The following is a 12,746-nucleotide window of genomic DNA, read 5'->3' as shown; positions in this document are numbered from 1 at the left end:
TAAGGAGAAAGTAGACAGGCTCAAGCAATTATTCTTCGCCGAGAGAAATGTTGCCCTTACAAATAAAAAATATAATGACCACTTAAGAATATACTGAGTTTTTTACGTAGAATCATATTTGATGGGACATATCTTATTACATTTGAATGTGTTTTTTATAAATTGGTTTAATATCCGATGATTTTTCATGTTTTTTTTTTATGATATTCTCATAACAAACGTTAGTGTACCAATAACAATCTATTTTGAATTCGCGTAACATATTACAAAAGTAAACAGAAAGGTGTTAAAAACAAGCGTAGAGACGGACCGACATGTATATATTTTATATTAACCGCTTATTTTTGAAAGTCGAACATCATTTTAAGAATGTACACTTCTTGTATGATTAAAAAAAAAAAACACTGGCCAGGTTAGGTTTTAAATGTGCTGTATAGCAACTTTAAATGTTAAATTCTAAATTCAAAACCGGTTAAATGATTTCATCAAATTGCATATGATGTGATGGCATCACACATATTTGAATATATAATTTTTTCTGATTTTAATATTTCATAACTTAATTATATTTCTATTATTTAATAAATGAATATTAAACGCGTCGTGTGTGGGATGAATCTGAAACTTTAAGCCGCTTACTAAAAACCATGAACTGTTGACATTAAAAATGACATCATTTTCTTATGTCAATATCCTTTTTTAATCCAAAACAAGAATATTTTTAATATAAGGATCTTGTCAGACGCGGTCAGTGACAACAAAAATGATTTTATATTCTGTCATTATTTATTAATATTATAAAATATACTTATATTAAGGATTATGGTTATTTATATTTAATAAACTGACACGATGTCTTGAATTTAAATAAAAAATATGTACAAACGAATATTTTTTTATAATTATTCGGCTGTCTCAAATTGAAACATTTATCTCAATAGTATTATTAATAAAAACATTACCTTATTATCAATCAACATAAAAGCAGACTAAGCATACATTAATGTCATTGACCGAATTCATATAACATGTGTGATCTACTTTATCACAATGGCTTTTATGCCGGCTAAATTTCTCCGCCAATCCCAGGTGTGACGACCCAAATACCTTGGGCTCTTATAAATAATTTAACCATACAGTATTTAATTATATATATATTTTTTTATTAAAATTCATTTACTGTTATCCTTTGTAAATATGAAAGGAAATTTAACCGGTCAATATCGGCCCCTCCAACTTCGACCTCAAATGAATCGGGTTGTAAATCGTACACACTTTTATACTTTTCCGTCAATCTTTTTGTAATGCCGGCCAAGGATGTGGTGCGTTGACCTCCATACAACACAAAGAGCTATGTATGAGCGTCTACTTACATTTATACAATTATGTACAAACATAAACGACCTTGCAATAAATATTGTGGATATGTTACAATATATTCCGTACGGTAAAGCTGAAATGATTATTCTCGGCTAGTATACACGATTCTCGGTTGTGGCAAAAACAATATTAGAAGCTGGTATTTTCTTGCTATTTATTAAAAAAAACAAGTAATCGGACGTTTTAGAAGGCTTCTGTTATCAAAAAAAACCAGCAAAAAGTTAGGTATTTTATTTTCAACTTCTTAACTTTATATGGTTTAACAGCTTTATCCTATATTAAATTCATAAATTTTTCTTTTTGGGTTGGCTCAGACCAAGTTTTTTAACGTTAAGCTAAAGTCAACACTTTTCCAAATATCATTTGATCTTTAAGGTTTCGTCGTTATAGGGGTTTTTTTACATAGGTAAAGGTAAAGGTAGTATACTTACTCCATACAGACTTTCGAAAATTTCACAACAGACTCAAGGAATAATTACAAATGAAAATTCAAACATTTCTTTCAGACCTTTTAAATTTTTCATCCGTTCTTCATTATTATTAAATTTCAATTAAAGTAACAATAATCAAAAAAGTACTAGATAGCCGAATTTTCGAAGAATTTACTAACAATGGATAAAATATCAAGTCAGATATCTAATACTGAATTAAAATAGAAAAACGTGTTTAATAACAACTGTTTAGTTGTAAGATGAGTTTCTAAACGTTACAATTATTTGAAGTAGTTTAAATTAAATTTTCAAAACTTGTATTATTTAAAAAAAAAACTCTCACAGCTGCGAATAAGTAATTAATTTTTTTTGATATTATATAATGTACTTAATATTCTTACTTTTCATTCAAAACCCACACTCACATCTTTACAATGACAGATGTGTCAATTTCACTTCAGACAAACAAACGTCAAATGTGAACCTTAGTCATGTTTTATTTGAAAGTTTTTCACTTCTTATAACAGCAGACAGATAACAATTTTAACTAATAACAAAACCCTGTAATAAATGTCTGCAATTTTCATATTTTCCCTTGTAAATTACAACTGCAATTAAAATGCAAAATCTTTAGATAAAATCTCGGTAAAATGTTCAGTGCATACATTCCCACGGTTAAAAGATATTAAATAGCTTCATATGGCTCTACATAGATGGCGTTGCATAACTGTTAGGCACTGACCTTGAAATATCGAAAGATGCATTGCACAAACACCCAACCAACATAATATAATAATATATATATATATGATTATGGTATAAATTAATATATATAAAAAAATACTTCCTAGAATCTTAATCTGTTAGAATTGACAATAGTTATTTAATAAACACGGTTTTGACAAGAAAAATTGTCTACAAAAAAGGAACAAAAAAATATATAACTCAATATAAGGTCAAATATTTAAGGTTGAAACGATTGAATAAACATTCTTTTTTTACAATCGCATAAAAAGTCTATGAATTATGCTAAATAATATTGGTTTCGAAATGCTCGACCAACCCAAATACCGCAAAACTATCACAGTGTCGTGAGAACAGAACGGAGTCGTTTAGCCACAGATGCAATAAGCAAATCACATTTTACAGTACACTATAAATCCTAACTGACTACTATCAAGTAAAATTTAAACAAAAATATGTATTTGGATGCGCCAGAGTCGTTATCTGGTACGTGAGTGAATCATTTTGACTAGAAGGTTCCTCGCATTCATCGCGTAAACCGTTACAAAAGACTTGCAGAATTTATATGTAAATAAACCAGCACGAAAATCAAGCATTCGCTTAAAACTTATATACGTTTTCATCCTCAAGTAAATACAATCACCATATCAAGATATACGCTCGCCAAAAAATGCCCTTATAACAATAAAAAAACTATCAATATTTATTAGTTTATTTCATGACGTAAAATATCTTCCTTCTAACAATCATTGCATATTAGAATCTTATAGGACCTGTTTAACAAAAAACCAAAAAATTGTCGAATAATACTTAAAATCGAATGTAAAATATAATCATAACATGAATAGGGCTCTTCCTCTTTTAAAATTGATTAGAGTCATTATATATAATGTGATTAATTACCAGTTTTTAGGGTACTTCAATTACGCCTGACTGCATGTCTTTTTACTACGGACTATTGGCTTAACACTGGCCGTTATGTTACTGCAATTTAATGCTACAGATTAAAATCACGAATTATTTGCATGTCGGGTGATGTAATCGTTTCTTGTTGAATAAGTTTCTACATACGTGATGTATTATTACGTCGCTGTTGCATTGTAATAAAATCTTCTCTTGTTTGATAACGGTTTTGTACATTCCGTAGAAGTTTATTCTCCAATCAAAACACGAAGCCGATCACGTTATAACAGTTTATGTAACAGTCACTATCCGTTTTGTTAATTACGACGTCTTGTTGGTTGTGAACCGAATTACTTCTTATTTTCTGTTTACTGGAGAACACATCAATTTTCTAATTTTAAAACATTTCCATTCCAGAATGCCGGTTATGTAATCAACAGACGCTACACCAAGAGCAAGATGTCACCGGTTTGTCACAATTTCGTACAAAATGCGTGGAAAAAAGATTTCTGTTCGAATTGTTTCAAATCACGCGAGGAACACGCCAAACAGGAAAAATCTACAGAAGGTAGTAAATATTTAGCGACACCCTTCCAAAATAGAGGTGCGTTCTTCAAGAAGAATCCTCAGAGCATCCTTAAAATACATCCAAAGAAAAAGGGAAAGAGAAACGTTCGTTTTCCCGAAGAAGTATGTAGTGTTATAGGTTACGGTGGAGACGACTGGTCGGACGACGAAGAATTTGAAGTTTCAGAAGATAATGGCGAGGATGACACATTCCCAGACACAGAAGAAGAGAGAGAACTACATCGAATAACGAAATCTAACACAGATTTTAACACAGTCAAAGCTAATTTATTGGGCGATTCAATTGCAAAGTCCTATACTTCTCTACTATTGGGAAAAGTTCAGACAGATTCCGATGGTAAAAAGAAAACGTTAATGGTGTCCGTGACACCTTTCGGTTCAGATAACAAAAGTCCAGCTGTAAAAACACACACGAGAAAACCTGCCCTAATAAATTTAGCTGAGCAAACCAATGAAACGGCTAATGGATACAAAACTAACATAATCCTTTCAACATATATCAAAGAATCAGAAACTATAATAACATCAGAGGGGTCAAAACAATCAGATGGCATATTATGTACTGAAAAATCGTTACTCGAAGAAATATCAGAGACGTTACAACAAAACAGAATAGGGGGAGGTGATTTTAATTTCGCTCAGACTGATTGTAATAAACCTTCTATAGTAGAAAGTAAAGTGAAACAAAGTATGCAGGATGAGTTTGACAAAAAAGAGATGACGGAAACGAAAAAGAACACGATTGTACGTAAATCTCCTTTGATAAAAACTCAAGAGAGACCTAAAGTTAACCTGAGTCGATCAGAATTTAAGTTTTGTAAAATAAATATTGAAAATAGCAGCGTCGATTCTGCTGTTGATACGTTAAACTCTACAGCTAATAACTCTCTTAACTCAGACGACGAAAGTTTCAGTGGGCGGACTGATTCCGATAATGATGACAGTGGTCATTTTTCTGAATTTAATAAAATCGAGGAAACAGTAAAAATTAAAGTGTTTAATGAGGACAAAAATATCAAAATGTCTCCTATTGGACAAACGAGGAAAGTTGAGGGAAAATCTAGCAATGGTTACTCCACATTCCAAACTCCTATTATGGACATGCCTCCTATAATTCCGAAGGAGCCAGAAACTATATTCTCGGCAGAAGCAAGTCGGGAATTAGCAGGAGAACCTGACGGTAGAGCAGATCCAGATGATATGAGTGAAGCACCTGCATTACCTAGCAGTCCAGTGCCAACTATGGACCCTAGACCATCATTCTTGCACGGCATGATAACTGACATAATGCAAGGAAAACCGGTCCCACCAGAAAAACCTAAGTTACCTGTCAAACCTCTTATGAAACAATCTAAAAAGAGCGTTACAACACAACAACAGGTTATTATGCACGTTCAGGCTATAAAAAGGGAGGACGAAGAAAATTCTATGAGTAGGTTTACAAACGATCACGATAATAGCGAAATTGCTGACAATAAGTCGGATTCGGTTTATTACGCGAAACCTGTTCTTACCAAACAAGATAGCGACACGTCTTTAAGTAGTTTATGCAAGCGTAAAGCACCAACTCCTCCATTATCGCCAACTGAAGAATACTCCAGCAACATTTATCAAAGAAATCCAAACGGCTTTATGAAATCTGACTCGCCAGTTGTAAGAGAAATGGAGAAACGTGAAAGAGCTGTTATGTCTTCTTTGCCAAGGGTAAAGACCACAGATGACGAAGCCAAAACATCAGAACATTTTCCCGAACCCGCTCCGAGAAGAAACATATCACTATCACACGACAACCTCCTATTAGACGAAAAGCGGAAAGGGAAACTAAAATTTTCAATCAAAAAATTACTTCGTATTGGCTCTTCGAAAGATTTAGACAAAAAAGAGTTGAATGTGGCAGCTGTCGCTAAAGTCGCGAGCAAACCGGAGGAAATATACGATTTGACGCCCAAACCGAAACCACGACTCGTCATCATACATCCGTTGGACATTAACGGATCAAACGTGGAAGTCGTGAAAACGAATTGCGATGTATCTGATCTGCGTCGTTTGAGCCACGATGATGTGTCTATATACAGTGGAAGCAGTTCGACAGATGACACGCAACAGAGAGTCGTCAACAAACCTCCTCCGCCTCCAAGAACATCAAGTGAAGATTATAAAACTTCTTCGAATTTCCCAAAACCAGCGAGGCCACCGCCACCGAAATCCATCGCTTTACAAAAGAAACAAAAACAACAAATTTGGACGCCTGTCCCAAAACAAGATGACAACATTTACGCTAATTTAGGTAAATACATATTTTTTTTATATATTTAAAATGACAGTCGATGAAATTTCTTTTACTATTCAGTGAAACATTACATATGGCGCATATTCCATGGAAGGTTATACAAAATTATATATTATATATTTTAAGGCGATTAAAACAATTATTTTGCTTTCAGGTGAGATAAGATCAGCGCTTGCACCGCGGAAACCAGAACGTACAGCTAGTATGAGAGAACGTGAATCACATTTGGAGCTCATAAAGAGGAGAAACGAAATCGATGATGAGAAAGATGATGATGAACACCAGGAACTAGTGCAGGCGACGAATGATACAGTTATACATAATTACGATGATGTTTACAACAACGCCAAATACGACGAAGAAACTTGCGAGTCAGCCAAAAATAGTGACAGCGATTACGAGTACGTCCACCACGCTAGATCCAGCTCGCCAGAATGCGATTCCAACATCAAACACGAAGCCGATAGATCTGAGAGAAAGACTGAATCGAACGTCGAATTCACAAAGTATTCCAACGGTTTTAGAACATCTCTACCTTACTGTGGCAGCGAAACTGAATCGGAAATATATTCTCCCTACAGCTTCTATAGCTCGAACGACAATATGGACAGCCCTTCAAATGACGATTACCAAAACGACATGACACCTAAAAACACAACGAACAAACTGCGTGTCAGAAAAGGAAGAAGTGTGGTTCACAAAAATCTTGAAGATAATTACGGGGCGGTCGTCATCGCTAACCACGAAGCGTTAGCCCAGGTTTTAGAACAGGTAATGTATTAATACTCTAATCACTTCCATTTTCATAATCTTGCGTAATTTACACGTTAATATAAACTAGTAACTTACTCCATAGAAGTCCAGTTACACGAAACTTTAGTTCATGTTTTAAAACAGACTATACTCTGAATATTCTCCGTCTTGAGTTATATATTGCTTGACTTTTATGTTTATAAATTAATTTATATATAAATTTAAATGTTTGTTATTAACTTCACAGTTTTTTATTTCGCTAAAGAATTTAGCCACTTTAATGACATAATGTTTAGACAGAGTCCAATGTTAGTAACATTATTAACTTCGTAATTGTGGAATAATGGCGAAATCAAATACCGTTTTAGGATAGAATTCTAACTGAAATTTATCTTCATGTATATTACAGGTCCAACAGAGCGTTACTATGCAGCCTTCTCTGCGTGGTTTGAAGACGTCAACAAACCTTCGCTTTAAAGACTTCTCCATACAGAACAAAAGTTTCAGTAAAGCCGGCAAGCGATTCTTCTATCCGGCGTTGTGGAACTCCAATCAGGGGCCAGTCAACGTGACTCTGATGCTGTCCAAGGAACAAATGGCCTCGCAGATAATCTGTCAGTCCGTACATCCCCAGTTGAGCCTGAACGCGATCACTGAATTTAGTGATTTAGTACCTCTTCAACAGTTTGGGGAAAATGGTGAAGATTTAGTGCAAGGTTAGCCTATCTTTGATACTCCAATAACCAATCTACGTTTCGTTAAGTCTAGATTTTTTTTGCATAGAAATAATAACTTTATAAACATCCATATCAATAAATTCTAGTGTTCTATTGAGTAGAGACAAGAATTTAAATTGAACTATAATTTTCAGCAACAATCGTAGTATTAGGTCCTGCTAATATAAACACCATACAGTCCTACGAAGACCAACTGCTAGCAACCGAAGAAAGTGCACAGGACAATCAGATACAATCAGATCAAACTCACGAAGCGATATTCTTGATGCTGCAAATCATAAACGGCTTAAAATGTCTCCAAGCCAGAGGAATCGAGGAAATACCAGAATCTTTGACGTCCTTTGTCATAATGAAGGAGGTTCAGATTGGAACCACGACCACTGAGGATAGGTTGAGTTCGTTGTCGGCGCCTAAAACCAATTGTTATGGAAGATTATGTATATTACAAGGGTGAGATTTCAAATTAACGATTATATTCTTTTAAGATATGAAAAAATGTAAGTCAATACAATAATAAAACATTTTATCAATCATAATTCCCTAAACTTGAAAATAACAGAAATGGCGTCATCGTTATTACTTAAATTCAAATATAAATAACACTTTTCGTAAATAAACGTCGAAGAAAAACTAAGACACATCTGCGGTATATTCGTCTAGCCAACAAAAATTTCAAAACAATAATGTATTCACTCAACCCAGATTTATTGTATATTTTTCATTTAAATCTATACATTTTTCAGTTTAACTGACGACATGAACAGCAAATCTACCGAAGAGGATCTGACATCGCTTTGCAAATGCGCGATTAGAGCTACAGAGATATTGTTACCGAGAGAGAAACTGACGCCATTGCTGAAGGAAATATTGCAGGAGGAACGCGCCGTGACCTTGAACCAGGCGAAATCCGTGCTAGAATTCATGTTATGGGGCCCACTGGACGTGGTGCAAGGGGTCCCCGTCGATGAGAGAGAATTATCATTACAAAGATGGTTGGACTTAGAGCGAGCTACGGTCCTTCACGGCCTCGTACGAACGAGGGTCCAGTTAAATGTTTTCGAACAGCTGCACCTAACTTTCTTAGTAAGATCTACGGCCAAGGCCATGTGTGATGCTTCAGTGCTATTAGAAAAGGCGAACGTATATTGAGTGTGACATATAACGCTATATTATAGATAAAGACGAAGACATTTTATGATTTTTTTATCTGTATTATACCCTCGAATATTTTTAACATTTTTAATCTGTGTTATTCACGTAAACCATACGTACATTCTGACTAATGCAAAATCACAAGCGCATTAGTTAAATAATAATTTTAATATATTAATATTTTGATATTATATAGGCACCGCTAATAATAAAACGAACTACGTAATATTCAACTAAAATGTTTGGAAACTATTATTATTTTTTTATTATTATTATTTACAATCAAAATTTTCTTGCCGCTGAGCTGATCGTTTCCTGTGTGACTGTTAAAGTGTGTATATTTACACTGCCAGCGGGTGCCTCGTGTATAATACACTAACAAATGTACATTAACACTGTAATTTATATTATATATAATTAGTTATTAAGCTCTAATCTACAGTTCAAACGAGTCTGTTTATAAGAATACCATTCATTGTATATGAATAAACAAATTACTTATGAAATATGGCCTTTTCTTTTTTAAATTACTTGAGTATTCATAAAAACTCCTTTAATTGTATATTTATTTGGAATATGAATAAAAATTTGTATCGAAAGTTTTTAATTCCATTAGTATAGATGAAAAAAAAATTACACCAAAATGTACTTTTGGACCATAATTCGATAAGAAATATATGAGTTGGGCACTATACCGCGGTTTGTATTAGTCCAACAATCAAAACTGTGATGCCGAAAAGGGATAAAGCAATAAAAAATTCAGAAAGGATCAGTGTATTGATAGCCACGTTGCCTAATTTCCAAAAAGCTGCGTGTACTCCGTAATGGACAGAAAGGAACGGAACCCGTCGCTTTATTTTTTTCCTTTATTTGCAAAACTTCAAGGTCAAGGTCAAGGTCACAAATGTCCACTTTCTTAAAATCAGTAGGTGTCGGTAACTATTCGTATAGTACCTTTCTAAATGTTAAATTAAATTCATGGAATAAACACTCCTCTATCCTCCGCTGATCGCGCTCTCATTCCGTAAGACGAATACCTTCAAGAAAGTAACAAACACGTCCATACCTAACTGAGTTTTAATTTTCCGATATACGAAAGCAGATATTGGGAAATCTCTTTTATCCATTTCTTCCAGAACTGTAGGATTTCTTGATCATTATTGAGCTTCTGTACCATTCTTTAACAATGTCTTGCCTGTAATGACTCACCTAAGAAGCATTTCTTACAGCCTGGACGTTTGCTTACATTATCCAGTTTCCTGAACCGGGTAACCCACCATCACCATCCAGCTATAGACCTATCTCTATTCTCTCTATAATTTCTAAAGTTCTTGAAAACATTATTCACAAAAAACTTTCTGCCCACATCTACCACAATAATCACATATTTTCTCTGATTGTGAGCGAGCTCTCTGATTGGATGGACACATCCACGTGGTTTAAACAAGGCTGTGTTTTATTGCCAGAAGAATAAAGGATACTATTTTTTTATGTTTTTCTCCCCACCATCTCTATGCAGATAATTTTCAGCTCTACAAGTATGCCCGTCCATGCGAAGTAACGACTGCAATCGAAGCTATTTCTATACATGAATGTGTTAATGTTAACGGTCTGCTAGTTAATGCCATTAAATCATAAGCAATAATATTTGAAAGTAGGCAATTTTATAATCAAATTAATTTCAATATTTTGCCCTGTTCCGTAAACAACGGTGTTACAAATCCATTTCTATATAAGAACAAAATAGGTTTATTAATGTATTGTTAATTGTCTCGGATGGCTCACGTGATGAAAGTAATCAAGTATATTTCTTACACTCTCTTAAACGTCTATAAAACTTCCTTCCTTTCAAAACAAAAACTATTCCCGTGCAATCTCTTCTTTTCTTACTCTACTCTACTTTCTACTACTTACTTACTTACTTACTTACGACTACGGTAATGTTTGCTGCTGTTGAGCTACCGAATAAATATATCGGCTCCAGAATTTATTCATTCATTAAATATATTGCTTGCGTATATCTTTTTTTCTTGGAGATACATTATACGTACCAACACCACAATATCTGCACCCGTTTCATTCATAAAAGAGATAAATGATGGTTGGTTAATTTCTTTTTTATAATATTATCATTATTTTTTAGTATAGAAAAAAAAAAGTTGTCATGATTGGAAGAGAAGTAAATAGCTAATAACTTTTTTTTTTATTTCACTCTACACTCATTATTCATTGCAAAATTATTTTTTTTTTAATTTTTATCTATATGCAGGTTTTTATTTTTATTCTACTCTATACTTATTACGAAAAAAATATTTTTTATTTCCATTTATATGCAGGTGTTTTAAATAAGTATAATATATATTTCATCGTTAATACAGACAAACAAACTCATCAAAAAACTGTATTAACTTAAAGATAGAGTTAAATAACTTCATATCATATACTTTGTTGATGTTTGAGATACAATTATTATGAGAATCCTTTTATAATTATAATCACATTCATAAAGTGTTCATTAAACAAACTGATATATATTGATGTATAAAACTAGTTTTATACCTCGGCTTACCCTGAACTAGATTATGGCATTATTGTTTTACTATCACAACAATGCAAAAATATTATAAACACAAAAGTTTGTGTGGATAAATATTTTACGCTACTTTTTCACGCAAAAACTATTGAACTGATTTAAATTAAACTTTTAGTGTAATTTAAATAACAGAATAGGACATAAACTGTGATTATCCCTTGTTAAGTTACTGTTTAATAAACGCATGACGGATGTGTTGTGTATGACGTCACGTGACGCGCAATGTACTGTCACTTGTCAGTGTCGTTTGTTTGCCGCCAACAGTCAACGTGGAAGGTTGCTGAAGTTATCGACGAAATTCCTAAAACGTCGAAATCCCTGGACTTTGTTTAGTTTGTCATTCATAGCTAATAATATCTATATTAGATTAAACTCACTCTAAGTGAAAACGGCAATTAATTTTTTTTTCCGTTGCCAAAATAACAAAACCAGCGTAATATCGCAATAGATTTCAATAATCTTTAGGCAACTTACAACCAGAAATTTCTGTGTACATTTTTTTCATGTCTAAACTCGATCGCACGCACAATATAGACTTTTATTGTAGGATTTTACTAAGAGAATAAACAAAAAACGCAATGACAGATGTTTTTTTCAGTATAAGACATTTAATGATAGTGTGAAAAATTTTAATAAAAATTTTTCACATCACATTTTAAAACTTCTTCTTATGTCACTAACGTTGCACTGAAATTATTTTTTTCTAATGAGACCTTTCTTCTCTCGTTTAAGGAGTAACTTAAGTGATGTTCCAGTAAACATGCATACATTTTGAACACGCTGTATACATTTCTCTCTGAGACAAACACCGAAGTCACGAGAAAGAGCTAGCATCAAAAACAGGATCGATCAATAATTAAATAAGAACAAAACATACAAAAAACTACAATTTATTGTCTTTTTAAGCGATAAATAAAATAAATATATAATTAAATAATTTCAAACGCATTGTCTCATAACAAAGTTGGCGCAGCGACTTTTATATCACATCTCTAATACAGATCACAAACAAATTATTATTATACAGAGTATACAAAAAAATCACAGCAATCCATTAAAAAAAAAAGTAAAAAATTTAAAGCAATTTAATTTTATAACAAAAGCATTTTGATATAATAACCTTAAAAGAAAATAAATATTTAATGATTTTTTTAACATGTATATGTATATATATA

At 33.0% G+C, this 12,746-nt stretch overlaps 1 protein-coding gene across 4 annotated transcripts in view; it reads left to right on the top strand.

Moving 5' to 3' along the window:
• Positions 1–9,484, top strand: part of LOC116769400 (uncharacterized) — a 42,807-nt gene extending 33,323 nt beyond the window's left edge. For all 4 annotated transcript variants that reach the window (XM_032660471.2, XM_032660472.2, XM_061522623.1 and 1 more), the window contains exons 2-6: positions 3,876–6,333; positions 6,491–7,107; positions 7,499–7,805; positions 7,961–8,276; positions 8,570–9,484. In XM_032660471.2, coding sequence (XP_032516362.2) covers positions 3,876–6,333; positions 6,491–7,107; positions 7,499–7,805; positions 7,961–8,276; positions 8,570–8,975 — 4,104 coding nt within the window. In that variant the 3' untranslated portion in view covers positions 8,976–9,484. The remainder of the gene's footprint in view (positions 1–3,875; positions 6,334–6,490; positions 7,108–7,498; positions 7,806–7,960; positions 8,277–8,569) is intronic.
• Positions 9,485–12,746: the final 3,262 nt, after the last annotated feature.

This window comes from Danaus plexippus, chromosome 14 (assembly GCF_018135715.1).
Source record: "Danaus plexippus chromosome 14, MEX_DaPlex, whole genome shotgun sequence".
Taxonomy (NCBI): domain Eukaryota; kingdom Metazoa; phylum Arthropoda; class Insecta; order Lepidoptera; family Nymphalidae; genus Danaus; species Danaus plexippus.
The sequence above is the reverse complement of the archived record's forward strand: the minus strand, read 5'-3'. Positions and strand labels throughout refer to the sequence as shown.